The following is a 17392-nucleotide window of genomic DNA, read 5'->3' on the forward strand; positions in this document are numbered from 1 at the left end:
TAATATCACAATCTTTGTATACGGGCTTATGTGTGTGTAAACACATACACAGTGGTGTGTGTGAGTGTGTGTGTGTGTGGCGGGGGGGAGAGATCACTGTTACTGAAGCTTCAAGTAATGAACCAATTTTTGAAACAATGTGCCCAAATGGTTCAGTGCCTCACAAAGCTTAATTTGCTCATCACTAGTGATCCCCTTGGACACAAGCACAGGAGGTTGCCATGGTGATCCCCTTTAACACAAGCTCAGGAGGTTGCCATGGTGATCCCCTTGAGAAGAAGAACAGGAGGTTGCCATGGTGATCCCTTTAGCACAAGCTCAGGAGGTTGCCATGGTGATCCCCTTGAGAAGAAGAACAGGAGGTTGCCATGGTGATCCCTTGAACAAAACCACAGTAGGTTGCCGCATGGTGATCCCCTTGAGAAAAAGAACAGGAGGTTGCCATGGTGATCCCCTTGAACACAAGCACAGGTGGTTGCCATAGAGATCCCCTGGAACACAAGCACAAGAGGTTGCCATGGTGATCCCCTTGAACACAAGTACAGGAGGTTGCCATGGAGATCCCCTTGAACACAAGCACAGGAGGTTGCCATGGTGATCCCTTGAAAACAAGCATAGGAGGTTGCCATGGAGATCCCCTTGAACACAAGCACAGGAGGTTGAAGGTTTGGAAAGCAGCTTTATGTTTGACACTTTTTATTTGTGTTTTTTGGGTAATCAATACAATTATTCAAACATCACAAATCTAATGATTATACCCCTACCCACAATAAGGCACCCCCACCCACCCACAACCAGCCTACCCCATGCAGCAGAAGTAAATACATTGAGAGAAAATGTTTAATATAAAGAAATATTGGAGTATTACAATACAATTACATACAACAATGCTGCAAGACAAAACAGAGAAAAGAAAAAGAAAGAAAATGAGAGAAGGGGGGGGGTGGGGCATCTAATATGTCTCTTGTGGTGGGCTTTGTATGCTCTTATAGTAGGTCAAGAAAGGGCTCCAGGTTCTCTCAAAGCTCTGTATGGAACCTTTCAAAGTGTGTCTAATTTTCTCCAGTTTCAGAGTTTTTATTGTCTCTAGTCCACGTATTTCCGTGTGTGCATAATGGCTGCATTATACATTAAATAAAGTTACTTTTAAAAATAAAATCTGAATCTGAATATGAAAAAAAAAAATGAAATTAACACGTTCGAGACAGCAGTGGCCGCACATTCTCAGCTTTATGAATATCATTAGCAACCTTCATGTCATCAGATGACGCCAGGACGCGTTTTTGATTCGTTCACAGTGACAGTAGGCTACTCCCTACCGTTTATGAAACGCAAGATTAGTTTTCATAAAGATATGATCAACTTGAGACTGCCAACAAACGGCTACGTGTTGAGAAAAAAATTGCAGTTTATATTGCAGAGGATAGATCATTTAAAAAGGTCAAATATGTAGTTTATAGAGTGTAGTTCATTTGAAAAGGTAAAGTATGTCAATCTCACTATAGAGGTCTCCGTTATCAACACAACCCCATGCGCCAGAAACACCTATTATCATCTATCAAATGGTTTACAAGAAACGGGGTTGTGGTTTACAAGAAACGTGGCTTTGGTTTACAAGAGACGTACACACGCAACAAGAGATTACGTCAGCCGGCGGAGTTAGTTTCATTTTCAACTGTTATGACTGAAGGCTTCGCCTTGCGCAGTAATCACAACACTCTCCGGAGTGAGACTTATTTCAGCACTCTCCGAAGACTTCACACCAGGAGAGCCCGTTTCTAACTTCTTCAGAAAAGGTAGGCTGCCATTACATTAACTAAATAGGCCTACGTCAACCTATTTGTTTAGCTTTTTGAAGCGAAATTAACATTGGAAGGTTGGGGGAATATCTACCTCGATATTAATACTACGTGTTTGACAAAGGAGAAAACTATTTTTGTTGTTTTTTTTAAAATCCCTTTGTATATGTTTTTTCAATGTTATTTAGACAGAACGCATTCTGTCGCCAAATGCATTAATTCATTACGAGACCATGAAACGCCATAATGCCTTTTGACCACGAAAAACATAAACGCATTGCGCGCAAGGAACATTGACGAGAGTACACTGGCATTTGTTATAGACTAAAGTAGCATACTTCTGTCCACGTGATGTGCACGAAAGGGGTGATGCATTCCGTAGAGTTATGCCCGCAGCAACCGCCTCATAAACCTGCTGTTCCCGTCCGTCTGTACAGGCGTCTCCATGACAGCCATCTCTATGAGCCTTCAGTGGAGTAATAGAGTAGTGCAGGTTTAGAGCAACTTTAATAGCAATCTGTCCGTGGTGAAATTGATTGTTTAGATAGATAGATCGATAGATAGATAGATGGATACTTTATTAATCCTGAGGGAACTTTAGGTCATCCAGTAGCTTATACACCTAACTTAACTCACAAACATACTGTGGCATAGTGGAGGTGTATCCCCGTTAGTGACGTATCGTGGGTGTTCTACGTGGAGACGTGAAGTAAAGGGGGAGACCCGCTTATTAGTTCACCTGTATATAGCCCCAGCAGAGAAGCTAATTAGTTCACCTGTATATAGCCCCAGCAGAGAAGCTATCGGCAGAGCTGCCTTTTGTCTTTGGGGTGCATGAGTCTCGTGTAAGCTACATCCAGCGGAGTGATTGAAAGTGTGTGTGTTGGAAGAACCAAGATAGGATGCGCTTCCTTATGACATTTTGTACGTGACTTTTAGGTTATTACATTGAAGTGTTCGTTGATTTGGGAATATATGATTTGTAGCCTGCACAGAGTGCCGTAGCGTTTATACCTTGGAGACGTGTGGAGTGACTTAAGTGGAGAAGCTGGGTGAGTTTGCATGGTCCTTGTGCTGTGTGGGTGATTTAAAACAAGCGTATAGCAGATGCGAGACGACAGGACACTAGGCATTGACGTAAATAAATAGTACAGTGTGCATTGATTGTGACAGTGTTGATGTCCACAAGGAAAGTAGTTCAAAGAGTGCAGAGAGATAGAGTTCATATGCTTGTGTGGATAGTGCAAAGATAGAGTACTTGTGCTTGTGTGTGTGAGGATAGTGCAAAGAGATATAAATAGTAAAGGCTGTGCAAGGGGATAGTATAGCCAGTAAAGGGACGGACAGTGGGATGGAATATAATGATATGAGAAGAGAAGGGGAGGGCAGACTAAGACTAAGGTAGACTCATGCAGAGAAGTGCATCTCCCTCCCCCTCCCTTTCTGCGTGGCGTTAGCTGAATGGCCCTGGGGACAAAGGACTTCCTCAGCCTGTAGAATGAGTTTGACAGTGACAGGAGTCTGGATTAGGGTTAGGGTTGGCGTTGTAAAGCCGAAGCCTGTCCGATGAGCATGACAGTGACATGAGTCTGCAACTGAATATGCTCTTCTGTCTGTTGAGAGTGCTGTGTAGTAGGTGGTGGACATTGTCCAAGATGGTCAGCAACCTACTCAGGGTTCTTCTATCCGCCACCGTTGTGAGGCAGTCCAGTTCAGTGCCAACAACAGCTGCCCCTTCCTCACCAGCCTGTCCAGTCGCCCTTCATCCCTCTTCTTCATGCTGCCTCCCCAGCACACCACAGACACAGACACAGACACAGACACAGACACAGACACAGACACAGACACAGACACAGACACAGACTCTCTCCACCCTGCATCCCTCTTCTTTATGCTGCCTCCCGAGCACACCACAGCATAAAACAGGACGCTGGCAACAACAGACTGGTAAAACATGCAAAGGACTTTGTTGCAGACATTGAAGGACCTCAGCCTCCTCAGGAAGTAGAGCCGGCTCTGACCCTTCTATGATATTGCATCTATGTTGGCTGACCAGTTCAGTTTACTGTCCAGATGAACTGCTAAGTACTTGTAGGTGTTGACCACCTCCACACTGATCCTTCCGATGGAGACTGGTAGCAGAGGAGGCTGAGACCTCCTAAAGTCTACCACCATCTCCTTGGTCTTAGTGGTGTTCAGCTGCAGGTGGTTGTGCCTGCACCACTGCACAAAGTTGTCCACCAGGCTCCTCAGAGAACATCTGGATGTGGCACGACTCCATGTTGTAGGTGAAGTCTGATGTGTACAGGGTGAACAGCACTGGTGAGAGCACAGTCCCCTGTGGAGCGCCGGTGCTGCACAACACAGTCTCAGATACGCAGTCTTTTAGCCTGGCAAACTGTGGCCTCTCCGTCAGGTAGTCCGTGACCCAGGATACCAGGTGGACGTTCACACCCATCTGCACGAGCTGGTCACTCAGTTGGATGGTGTTGAAGGCACTGGAGAAATCAAAGAACATGATTCTCACGGCACCTTTCCCCTTGTCCAGATAAGTGTGTGCCCTGTTGCATTAGGTAGACGATGGCATCTTCCACGCCCACCTCCTCCTGGTAGGAAAACTGCAGCGGGTCAAGTGCATGGCGTACCTGAGGTCTGAGGATGAGAAGCAGCAGTCGTTCCATGGTCTTAGATATGTGTGATGTCAGAGCGACTGGCCTGAAGTCATTCAGCTCACTGGGGTGCTGCTTCCTCAGGATGGAGATGAAGCAGGATGATTTCCGCAGAGCAGGGACCTTCCCCAGTTAGAGGCTCAGGTTGAAGAGATGCCTAACTATAAACGTCTAGTGCTGTCTCTGATTTGTGTGTGTGTGTGTACGTGTGTGTGTGTGTGTGTCTCTGTGTGTGTTTGTATGTGTGGAACGAATTGAACACTGCCATTAAGCACATCGCAAATACACCGGACCTTGTGTCAATTAATGAAGAAAAGAAAACGATCACAATCATTGAGATTGGCTGCTCTTACGACGCCTACATGGACACCTGCTATGCGTCAAAACTGCTTAAATATCAACCCCTAAGTACTGTTTTAACCAACTACGGCTACACATGTACAATCATTGCCTTGATCTTTGGCAGCCTAGGTCATGTGCATAGAATGTGTGTGCGAGGCCTACAAATCTGTGGTCTCTCAAAAAAAAGGGCCAAACACTTTGCAAAGTACTGCTCAACGTCAGCATTAATAGGTAGCCTCTTTATCTGAAAGCGCAGGTGTCACCTTTACCCGTAATGCACAATATGGACTAGAACTTTGAATGCAGTTTAAGACTTCCCTTTAGCCAAATTTGGATTTTGCCTGATATGTACTAATTTACCGAATCCAAATAAAGAAGTAAACTGTGTGTGTGTGTGTGTGTGTGTGTGTCAGAGATGGCACCAGTGTCCATGCAGGCCCCGGTGTGTCTGATTGATAATGGGACAGACGGGCGCATGAGTGTACAGCAGGGGGCGCTGCAGATCCTGGAGCAGATTCAGGAGCCGGTGGTGGTGGTGGCTGTGGTGGGGCTCTACCGCACGGGGAAGTCCTACCTCATGAACCGACTGGCCGGCAAACAAACAGGTCAGATCACAGGGGGGAAAGCAGACAAACTAGTGTGTGATTGGTGGAGATATAATGGGTGAGTAAACCAGTGTGTGTGATTGGTGGAGATATAATGGGCGGGTAAACCAGTGTGTGTGATTGGTGGAGGTATGATGGGCGGGTAAACCAGTGTGTGTGATTGGTGGAGACATGTTGAGGGGTGTGTCATGAAGCACAGGTTTGCAGCACATCTCATCGTCTCTAAATGATGCTCCTCTTGACCTCTTGATCTCTCAGGGTTTGCCCTGGGTAGCACTATTGAGTCCAAAACCAAAGGAATCTGGATGTGGTGTGTACCTCACCCCTCTAAACCAGGTTTGTATGTTTACACACACACACACACACACACACACACCTACCCACCCACTGAAAAGGAGTTTGTGTGTTTTCACTGAGTGTGTGTGTTTTCACTGCGTGTGTGTGTTTTTTCACAAACATACCTACACACGCAAAAATGCAAACACACATACGTACAAACACACATACATACCTACACACACACAAACACAAACACACATGCCGAGACACGCACAAACACATACCTACACAGGCACAAACACATATACATACTAGGGATGGGAATCTCTAAACCGATCTCTAAACCGATTATCGATTTTAAACTAATTGTTGATTATCAATTCTAAACCGAGAATTCCCCCCCCCCCAACCCTAAAACATACAGTACGTACAAACACACATACATACCTACACACACAGATACGCAAACACACATACATATAGGAACATTCATGATATGCCAGCTGTCAGATTTGATATGATATTAAATTAATTAAATATTTTTCATGTGTAGTATGTTTTTGTTATAAATTGCGGAGTTGAGCACTTTAGATTGATGTTGTTTCCATAGAAACTAAATTAACTTGCCTGGCCTTTTACAGGAAACACTATCGTTCTACTCGACACAGAAGGACTGGGAGATGTTGACAAGGTGATGTGGTCTTCATTCTCATCAGAAAATGTGGACACACACACACACACACACACACACACACACGCACACACACATAGATGTAAACAAGGTGATGTGGTCATTAATTAGATTTAGCATCTCAACTACTTTATGTTTTCGTTTGTGTGTGTGTGTGTGTGTGTGTGTGTGTGTGTGTGTGTGTGTGGTATGTGTGTGTTTGTGTGTGTGTGTGTGTGTGTGTGTGTGTGTGTGTGTGTGTGTGTGTGTGTGTGTGTGTGTGTGTGTTCCACATGTGTCAGGGAGACTCCAAGAATGACACACAGCTCTTTTCTCTGGCCGTTCTGCTGAGCAGTAGTCTGATCTACAACAGCAGGGGCACCATTGACAACAGAGCAGTGGAAGAGCTGCAGTATCCTTTCGAGATGCATCGATAATCGTTTTACCGGTTTAGAATCGATAATCGGTTTAGAATTGAAATGTTAACCTCTGAATTGGAATCGAATCGAATCGTGAGGTGCCAAGAGATTGCCACCCCTCCTGTCAGGGGCGCTGCCAGGAATTTTGGGCCCTATGAAAGATTCTAGGGGAGAGGCATGTTGCCCATTTGAAATAAATCTTCATTATCAATGATAAATATATTGTATAATGGGCTGAAATGGAAGGCACCCAATGCATTCACTTTAATTATGTCAAATTAAGATTCACTAGCATTAATAACTGATTATAAAAACCAACATTCTATAGGTAGGGACTGATATTATTGTTTCGAAATACTAGAGAGATATTAATGCAAAGAATAGAAAGATGTCGGTAGTTATTTCTTGTATTTCGAATTTGCTCGTTCACACTAACAAAATAGCTAGCTAGCTTAGTGTTAACACAGCCCACTACATTACAATATTCCCTTTCATTAACCTCAAGTAAACCTACATTCGAGCGGGTAACAATCGTTAACAACTACAGATAACAGATACAGCCACATTCTGTAACTACCTGTACTTACAATTTCACTCCTTGCACCGTTTACTTTGAGCTAAACTCCATGGCTATAATCCTGGCTGTCTTGAAGAGACGTTAGGCAGAAACAAATACATTGTAACGCTGGTTGCACAGGTTATGCAGACGCAGACCACTTTGATTGACTGACACACGCACACATTGTTCAAATCATACGCTGGACACTTTATTAGTATTTTTACATGGGTTTAGATAATGATCAGGCTATAATAAGACCACATCGGCTATGTAATCGCTGACAACCGGGACATATTAGCGTCCCGACAGGTTTTTGTCGGGACGCGGGACACGCAACTCAAAATCGGGAGGGTCCCGGTAAAACCGGGACGTCTGGTCACCCTAGGTTAAGACCTGACCTCAGCCAGCCCAGCCGCTCTGTACACCTGCTGCCAGTGCAACTTCAACGCCTCGCGCGTTGCGGCCGAACCATTTCGCAAGAGCTCAGGGGGAAGGGCAAATGACAATATGTTGAATAACTAACAAAAACGTTATGGAAATCGACAGTTGTGAGTTTAATACGTTTATTTCCAATTACCATTTCTTTGTAATGAGACATTTAAAAAAAAAAAAAAAAAGGCAAGAATATTAATATTATATTATTAATTGCCATCCGCGGGCCGTGGGCCGTGCTGCGTTGGGCTGGGCCGTTAGAATCAGTACCACCTTTCCCCGCCAGTCAGCGCCCCTGCCTCCTGTAAACACACACATGCAGTGGACCTCAACCTCCTCCAGATTTGTAACAGAGCTGGCGAAGTTCATCAAAGTGAAGTCATGTGATGAAGACGGAGACACTTCAGAGTTTGTGAAGTTCTTCCCCACGTTCATCTGGGCTGTGAGGGACTTCACTCTGGAGAGGAAGATCGATGGGAAAGACGTTACTGAAGATGAATACTTAGACTTTGCCCTGAAGCTCAAAGATGGTAAATTTAACAGTCCAAAAGTCATGACCGTATCCTTTCGGCTTTTATTCTTAAACACACACACACACACACACACACACACAAAGAACAGAACCCCACGTGTGTAAATATCTCGTGTTAGGGTTAATAATCTCCACTAAAACAGACCTATGTTGTGCTACCCTGAAGGTTAAGGTTCAATATCTCCACTAAACCAGACCTATGTTGTGTTATCTTGAAGGCCACTCAAAAAAGGTGAATGATTACAACCTTCCTCGGGAGTGCATCCGGAAATACTTCCCATCCCGGAAGTGTTTCACCTTCCCATTCCCAACAAGCAGCCCTGAGAATGTGATCCGCATGGAGAGCCTGGCTCCCTCTGATCTAGCTCCACCGTTCCTTGAGGTCTCCGACCGCTTCTGCAGCTTCGTCTTCGACCAGAGCCCAGTGAAGCAGCTGAAGGATGGGCACGCAGTAGATGGCCGAAGTGAGTCAGTCTGGAATAATCAGTGAGGCTCTTTTTGTGTTTTAAAGCTCCAGTCCTTCTCTAGGTACAACTGAAACTAACCCATTCTGTTCATAATTACCAAACGAAAGTGAAACTAACCCATTCTGTTCATAATTACCAAACGAAAGTGAAACTATCCCATTCTGTCCAACTTACCAACTCTTCCATGCAACTAAAACTTAACTGCCAAATAAGTAATTTGTTACACTGTTAGTGAGTTACTGTTACACTGTTAGTGAGTTACTGTTACACTGTTAGTGAGTTACTGTTACACGGTTAGTGAGTTACTGTTACACTGTTAGTGAGTTACTGTTACATGGTTAGTGACTTGCTGTTACACTGTAGTGAGTTACTGTTACACTGTTACTGTTACACTGTTAGTGAGTTACTGTTACACTGTTAGTGAGTTACTGTTACACTGTAGTGAGTTACTGTTACACTGTTACTGTTACACTGTTAGTGAGTTACTGTTACACTGTTAGTGAGTTACTGTTACACTGTTAGTGAGTTACTGTTACACTGTTAGTGAGTTACTGTTACACTGTTAGTGAGTTACCGTTACACTGTTAGTGAGTTACTGTTACACTGTTAGTGAGTTACTGTTACACTGTTAGTGAGTTACTGTTACACTGTTAGTGAGTAACTGTTACAGAGTGCCTGCTAAGTCCTTGTGTTTCTCCCTCGTAAGTCCTTGGTCACATGGTGAAGATGTACGTGGATATCTTCTCCAGTGGAGGCGTGCCCTGTCTGGAGAATGCCGTGGTTGCCATGGCACAGCTTGAGAATGAGGATGCTATTAAGGAAGGGCTTGAGGTGTATGAGAGTGGATTGGAGCAACTGAGGCTGTACTTCCCTGTGGACCTGAAGGACATCACCTCTGGACACCAGCGCCTCACCAGCCTGGCAACAGAGATCTTCATGAAGCGCTCCTTCAAGGATGATGATGGCAAGCACATGAAGTCTCTAGAGGTAAACTGGAGCTCTCTGATGAGGGGACGGGGAGCGAAACTAACAAGTATAAAGATTACTATGTAGTCGTCTGTTAAACTAAATCCTTTACGTAGCTGAGACATTCTGTGATGAAGAGTAAGACGTAGGGGTGGGACATTTTTCGATTTCTCTCGATTCTCTCTAGAACGATTCTGTCTCGATTCAGAAAAGTTCATAATCAATTTTATTAATTTAATTATTTTTTTTTTTTTTACATATAATGTGTTGAAATGCAAGCTGCATCGATTATTGCATTGTTCATAGAAAGTCATAATTGTGACAAGGAAAAGCTTTTTCTCTAGTGAGAGAAATAGAGAAGCTTATTCATCTGTTGATTTTCTTTTAATTATCAAACACAAAGTAGGAAGTGATTTGAAACTCTGAGTAACAAACTCAAATGTTTTAAAAATTGAGATGCATTGGTAATCGTTTTAATCGGTTTAGAACTGATAATCAATAATCGGTTTAGAATCGATAATTGGTTTAGAATCGACTTGTTGACCTTTGAATAGGAATCGAATCGTGAGGTGCCAAGAGGATCCCACCCCTAGTAAGAAGGTTTCCATGTGGTGTTTCAGGAGGCTGTCGACAAGCTGTTCAGTCGATTCCTGCTGCAGAATGAGGAGGCTTCGGTGCTAATCTGTCAGGAAATCCTCACAGGTCTCTCTGCTCCACTGAAGAACAAACTCCAGCAGGGGTTCTACACCAAAGTGGGAGGTTACCAGCTCTTCTGCCAGGACATGGAGGAGATTGTGGTGAAATACAACAGCCAGACCCACAGAGGAGAAAAGGTTCAACAGACAACAGCATTACACAAACACTCTAGAATCAGGCCAAAAGAAACATTCCAGAACTAGGCTGACAGTCTTACAGGAATATTCTAGAACCAAGCCAACAGTCTTACACAAACATTCTAGAACCAGGCCAACAGTCTTACACAAACACTCTAGAACCAGGCCAACAGTCTTACACAAACATTCTAGAACCAGGCCAACAGTCTTACACAAACACTCTAGAACCAGGTCAATAGTCTTACACAAACATTCTAGAACCAGGCCAACAGTCTTACACAAACACTCTAGAACCACGTCAATAGTCTTACACAAACACTCTAGAACCAGGCCAACAGTCTTACACAAACATTCTAGAACCAGGCCAACAGTTGTACAGAAACACTCTAGAACCAGGCCAACAGTCTTACACAAACACTCTAGAACCAGGCCAACAGTTGTACAGAAACACTCTAGAACCAGGCCAACAGTCTTTCAGGAATACCAAAGAACCAGGCCAACAGTCTTTCAGGAATACCAAAGAACCAGGCCAACAGTCTTTCAGGAATAGCAAAGAACCAGGCCAACAGTCTTTCAGAAGACTGGGCACTAGGGAGCCTTATTGTAAAGTGTGAAACACATCACCATTTATTTATGCGTTAATAACATTTATAACTAATAATAATGAAACTGTTGAGTACAAGTGATTCTTATACTTAGACATAAAAGCTTTAAGCAGACATCAATTAAACACTTGGAAAGAAATAATGAGATTCAGACTGGAAAGGCTTTTCGTATATCCTTGAACAACCGTCCAAGTGGCCCATCAGGGTGACCAGAGCCAAAAAGTCAATAATTTTATCCGGTTCACGCCAACAATTGAACAAGTCCTTTGGTGTGTTCTGTGTGAGTCTGTTTGCTGAGCAAGAAATGGCCACGCACTGAAGTTCTGATGCTTTGTTCCAGCGAAAAGGAGCTCCGTACACTGTACACATTAACATACAACGAGACAGTCTGTAACATGCAGTCGTCAAACACACTGGATATTAGCCTGTTAGCAGAGGGAAAACGTATGCTAACCTCATGGCATAATACAAAACAATATAAATATCACATCCTATGTGTATAGTTAGTATATACACCGTTATGTCATCATAATACCATATCTTCGAGGGTTTATCACTTATAAATTAGGGCTGCAACTAACGATTATTTTGGTAATCGATTAATCTATCGACTTTTTTTTCGATTAATCGACTAATCTAACGATTATTTCCATAAATTTAAGAAATGATTCAAAATGTTGGAATTTGAATTTCATATGTATTTGAGTAACAAGTTAATACAAATGTAATCATCATAATAAATACATTAAATAGTAATACAAATTAAGAGTGCAAATATGCTTATAAAAGTAAAGAGAAAGTTTTAAAAGGAACTCTAAATAGCAATCAAGCCTCTGCAAGTGCAACATAACTGAGCTGCAGGTGACATTCAAATTTAACATATGAAAAAAAAAAAATCCACAGTCTTTTGTTTGAAGATTGCTAAGTGGAGGAGGTTATCTACTCAGAACAAACGAAAATACAGGCTACTCTGATAATTCACTGATTTACCACATTGCACTTAACATAACTGAAATAGCGTTAGCAAGCATCCTCCATGAGATGGTCTGTTTTCAAACATTTAAGAGTAAACCTTACAATAAGTTATAGATATATGTCTATGATAATTGCTGCTAGACACTTACTGTTCTTATGCTCCCACAGCCCATTCTCTTTGAAATACTGTAGTAGTACTTCTAATAATTGACCATCATTGAAAAAAATGACAACTTTTCTGTTAGCCATATCTGATATGCAGCAGCTGCTAAACCAAGCTTTGTTGATTGTTTCCATGGTAACATGAGCCATCTCAGAATAATTCGCTTTTCGCAGCTAATTCGCACTTCCTATATGCAATTCCGAATGAAAAGTACCGGTAGCTCTGTTAGCGCCTGCAAAAAAAATAAAAATATTATATGACGCGTCGACGATACAAATCCGCGTCGACCATTTTTCACAATCGACTTAGTCGATTTCGTCGACTAATCGTTGCAGCTCTATTATAAATATACGTTTAGTTTCTTTGTCATGGGAACAAGCATACCTCTCTTCAGATCAGCAACTTCAGACTTAAGACTAAAAGGAGATGCTAGCTAAATAAAAAATTCTTAAAGGGGCAATACAAGTTCACGTTCTCAGTAAATTGTAAAGAAGCATCAATCCTTAGACCTGCTTTTGCCAATCATCATCATCATCATCATCATCATCATCATCATCAGGCTGTGTAGGGGTACGTTCCATTCGATTCTTAGTGAACTATAGGTGTGTGTGTGTGTGTGTGTGTGTCCCAGGCTGAGGACGTGTTGGAGGAGTTTATGAAGCAGAGGAGGGAGGAGTCTGCAACCATCCTACAGGCTGACCAGAGTCTGAGTGAGAAGGACAGAGAGATCTGTGGTGAGGATGTGTGTGTGTGTGTGTGTGTGTATATATAATGTGTGTGTGTTTGTGTACAATGGATGTGTGTGTGTGTGTATAATATTTGTGTGTATAATGATTGTGTGTGTATTAACTACTTACTAACCAAAAGTGAGGTCATGCCAGGAAATATCAGACTGAGGCTGTAACATATCGGCCGAGCGATAGCGAATTCGTTATTTGTTGATAACAAATTCAACCCAAGCATTGGTGACGTAGTTGATTACGTTACGGTTGATCATCTGTCCATCATCTTATAAAGCCCACCCTGACAATTTGATTGGTCCGGCCGAATCCTAAAATCTGATAATTTCACCTCAACAGGGCAGTGCCAGGCCGAACTTCCAGACCTCAAATGTTGTGGGTGGGGCTAAGTTCGGTCTGGTATTCAGGCTAGTTGATGTCTATTAATATTTCTCATTTTTAAGATGACGTCATTAGAGGGCAATAATAATACATATCAGACCGGCGAGGATGTCAATAAGCGGCTCGCATGACTACCCATTAGCCAATCAGAATGCTCATACTGTTGTTGCCATATAATAAGTGTGTATAATGGATTTGTGTGGGTATATAATATTTGTGTAAAGAATGATTGAGCAATGTGTGAGCGTGTCTGTGTGTGTATATCCAGGAGCGAGAAAGCTATGCTCCTGGGCCCTGTTCGGCGTACAACTGAAGCTAAGATAATTAATTTAGCTTGCAACTGGAGATTAACTAGCTCGCTAAATGAGAACAGGCCAAGCGGGTCTGGCGACGGGCGCTAATTTATTTTAACCTCAAGTTAATTTATCTCGTCAGCTAAATTGCGCGTGCACGTCTTGCTTCAAAAGGCAAGAAAGGTCGATCCCCAAAACCATGATTTTTTTGAAAGGTGCAATGGTCTAAACTCAAAGAAAAAGACTATTTTTTTTCTCCGATGAGGCAGGGTATGATCATGAACGCGTTATGAAGAATTCAAGACCATAATCATGTCAAAATTTGACACTCCCGCGGCTACCACAGCGATATAAGAAACTGTCTATAAGATGTATAATACGTGACATCTTTTCCCTTCACAAAAAGGTACTATGGTGCAGCGGGTTTAGCGTATGGCTTGCATGCTGTAGATCACTGGTTCGACTCCCCTCACCCTCGTAGGAATTGTAGTTTTAAATCGCTTTGAATAAAACCGTCTGCTAAATGACTAAATGTGAATGTATTAATTAGAAATTCAATACATTTAAGCAATGAAAAGAAATTGTGTCTATTTCTCTCTTCTTATCATGCACCCACCTTACCATCCACCTCCACCATCCACCATTCACTACCGCACAAACACTAGACACGTTTGCAAAACTAAACGTTTGCAATGATGTAAGTTAAAGTAGGTAAAACAACTTTAGCCAATATCTATTTGGGTTATGTGCTCAAATTTCCTGGGATCAAAGAAAACGTTAGTATTCATGTGCAAACTAAAAATCACGTCTCAGGCTGCACATGAAAGTTATTTCGGGTTTATCAACTGTACCAATGTCTCAACTGTACTATAGGCTACCACTGTCATATAATTATGAGTGCTTTGTTCTCCGCATCGCCGACATTACAAAAATGAAGGCTACCCCTCGCAAGAAAGTGATGACATTCAATGTTTGACGGTGGTGTATGCAATAAATGACTCGAGAAGGTCTTCTAAATTAATTATTCCTTGTCGGGTGGATCGGTAGCGCTTATACAAGAACTCATCATGATGGAAAAATTGATCTTCTTGGCGATCGCAAAGAACTCTTCCTATGCTAATCAAACTATGACTCCTTGTCAATGGGATCCCTCCTTTTGGCGTGGGTGTGGCAAGTTTAGCCAGCTAAACTTTGCTTAGCCTGCCCTGGAGCAGGCTAGGGCTAAGCGATTAATTACCATGGAAATTGAGCAAAAGTTGCTACGCCGAATCCGCTAAAACGGTGTTGTCTTTTTTTAGCCTGGAATTTAGCTCGCTAAACCGCTTAGCGAGCGTCCCCGAACAGGGCCCTGGAGTAGCAGATTAAGGCCTGTGTATGTGTGCGTGTATGTGAGCGTGTCTGTGCGTGTAAGTGTGTGTGTTTGTGTGTTTGTGTGTGTGTGTGTGTGTGTGTCTGTGTGATGTGTGTATGTGTGATGTTTGTATAATGTGTTTGTATGTGTATATATTGTGTGTGTGTGTGTTTGTGTGTTGTATAATTGTTGTGTGTACGGGTATAATGTGTGTGTGTGTGTGTGTGTGTGTGTGTGTGTGTGTGTGTGTGTGTGTGTGTGTGTGTGTGTGTGTGTAATTTGTGTGTGTGTGTGTGTGTACAGAGGAGCGAGAGAGAGCCGTGTTCATGGAGCAGGAGATGAGGGCCGGCCAGGAGGCGCAGAGGCAGCTGGAGGAGCGCATGGAGGCGCAGCGTCAGAGCAGTGAGGAGCGCATGAGGCAGGTGATGGAGAAGATGCAGGAGGAGCAGCAGCTGCAGCAGGAGGAGGCGCGTCGGGCCAGGGAGAGCATGCTGAGGGAGCAGGCCGCCCTGCTGGAGAAGGGCTTCAAGGAGAAGGCAGACGTGATGACCAGAGAGATAGAGGAGAGCAGGAGGAGGACCCAGGAGGCACAGGAGGCCAAGAGCCAGGAGTTTACCAGGCTGTTCGAACAGCAGGACCGCAGACACAACGAGTTCATGAGCCAGATGATGGAGCAGCAGAAAGCCATGATGGTGCAAGAACCCAGAGTAGTCCCCATCCCTGTACCCTGCTGCATCCAGTGATCATCCCCATCTCCTGCTGTATCCAGTGATCATCCCCACCTCCTCCTGCTGTATCCAGTGATCATCCCCACCTCCTCCTGCTGCATCCAGTGATCATCCACACCTCCTCCTGCTGCATCCAGTGATCCTCCACACCTCCTCCTGCTGCATCCAGTGATCATCCCCACCTCCTCCTCCTGCATCCAGTGATCATCCCCACCTCCTCCTGCTGTATCCAGTGATCATCCCCACCTCCTCCTGCTGTCACTATCATCCCTCAATACTCCACCCAGCTGTGTGTTATCTGTAACATTTGGAATAAAAAAAACGATTTCTGTTATCAGGAATAGTAACAATGTAATGACAAAGATGATATTTCTTATATATTGTTCACATTTTAAACAGCCTGGGGTCAAATTGACCCCAAACAACACTGTAGCAGCCATTCCTATTATACTACCACTGGTGGCTGAGTTGGATTTTGGTTCTGACGCGTGTAGAAAAGATGAGGAGTAGAGGTGAGACCAGTTGGTCCCTTTGACCGTTTATTGCAAATGGTGGAAACAAGTTGTTGGAAATGAAATGAAATAAAATATATTGAACTAAAGAGTGTTTTGTCAAAGCACAGTTCTCCTTTGTAACAGTCCTGGCACACGGTCAAACGACTGTTGCCTTCCTCAGCCACGCCCAGATGCTGTGGCTCCCGGCCTTTAAGGCCTTTCCCCCTTGGGCTCCACCTTCAGCCTCTCAGGTTTGTTCAGGTGTCCTCTAGGTGGGGCAAATACCTACTGCCATAGTGTCACTCATACACACACACACACACTTGCACATACTAATAAAGAGATAACATAAGAATCCACATAAAAGTTAATTTGGCTCCTACAAACACCTATGCATAAAGCATGTGTACGGGACATTGAAAATATGTCATGTTAATTTTGTGTTTACCCAGTTGTCCTTCCTGTTGATTAGGAAAAGTCATTAACTATGCAAAAATGTCAATAGTTTATTTAGAGACGTTAAACATTGAATGGGGTCAAATTGACAAATTGACTCCTATGGAGGGCTTAAGAACACATTACAGACCCTCCCTTTAAAGACATAGAACAGAAAAACAGACATCAGGTGAGTTGTCTATTACATCACAAAGGTCACTCAGAGTCCAGAGCAAAGGTTCCATATGTGAGGTCACTCAGTAAAGGTTCCATCTGTGAGGTCACACAGTAAAGGTTCCATCTGTGAGGTCACACAGTAAAGGTTCCATCTGTGAGGTCACACAGAGTAAAGGTTCCATCTGTGATGTCACATAGTAGTTATTCTGTCTGTAAGGTCACACAGAGGTCTGTCTGTGTGGCAGGAGACCAGCTGTAGCTATCAGCTGTGTTTATAATTCCATTGGCTTAATGAATAGGGAGATAAAAGGCCTCTGATGTGGATGTGTTTGTCTGGGCAGTGGGACAACACACACACACACACACACACACACACACACACACACACACACACACACACGCACACACAAACACACAGGAGTGGTGCAATGGGCCTTTGCCTGCTCAGACAGAACATGGTGTGAGTTCACACGAGTTC

General features: G+C 43.4%; 1 protein-coding gene across 1 annotated transcript; it reads left to right on the forward strand.

Moving 5' to 3' along the window:
* The first annotated feature begins 1662 nt into the window (after positions 1–1662).
* LOC308365321 (guanylate-binding protein 4-like) lies at positions 1663–16409 on the forward strand. Its single transcript, XM_080838703.1, has 11 exons — positions 1663–1796; positions 5224–5415; positions 5674–5751; positions 6336–6385; positions 6667–6776; positions 8117–8304; positions 8525–8770; positions 9480–9760; positions 10360–10572; positions 12947–13049; positions 15384–16409. The coding sequence occupies exons 2-11, from the start codon at positions 5226–5228 to the stop codon at positions 15821–15823; spliced, it is 1899 nt and encodes a 632-aa protein (XP_080694829.1). The 5' UTR covers positions 1663–1796; positions 5224–5225; the 3' UTR covers positions 15824–16409.
* The last annotated feature ends 983 nt before the right edge of the window (positions 16410–17392 follow it).

Source organism: Sprattus sprattus (genome assembly GCF_963457725.1).
Source record: "Sprattus sprattus genome assembly, chromosome: 5".
NCBI classification, from domain to species: Eukaryota; Metazoa; Chordata; class Actinopteri; order Clupeiformes; family Clupeidae; genus Sprattus; species Sprattus sprattus.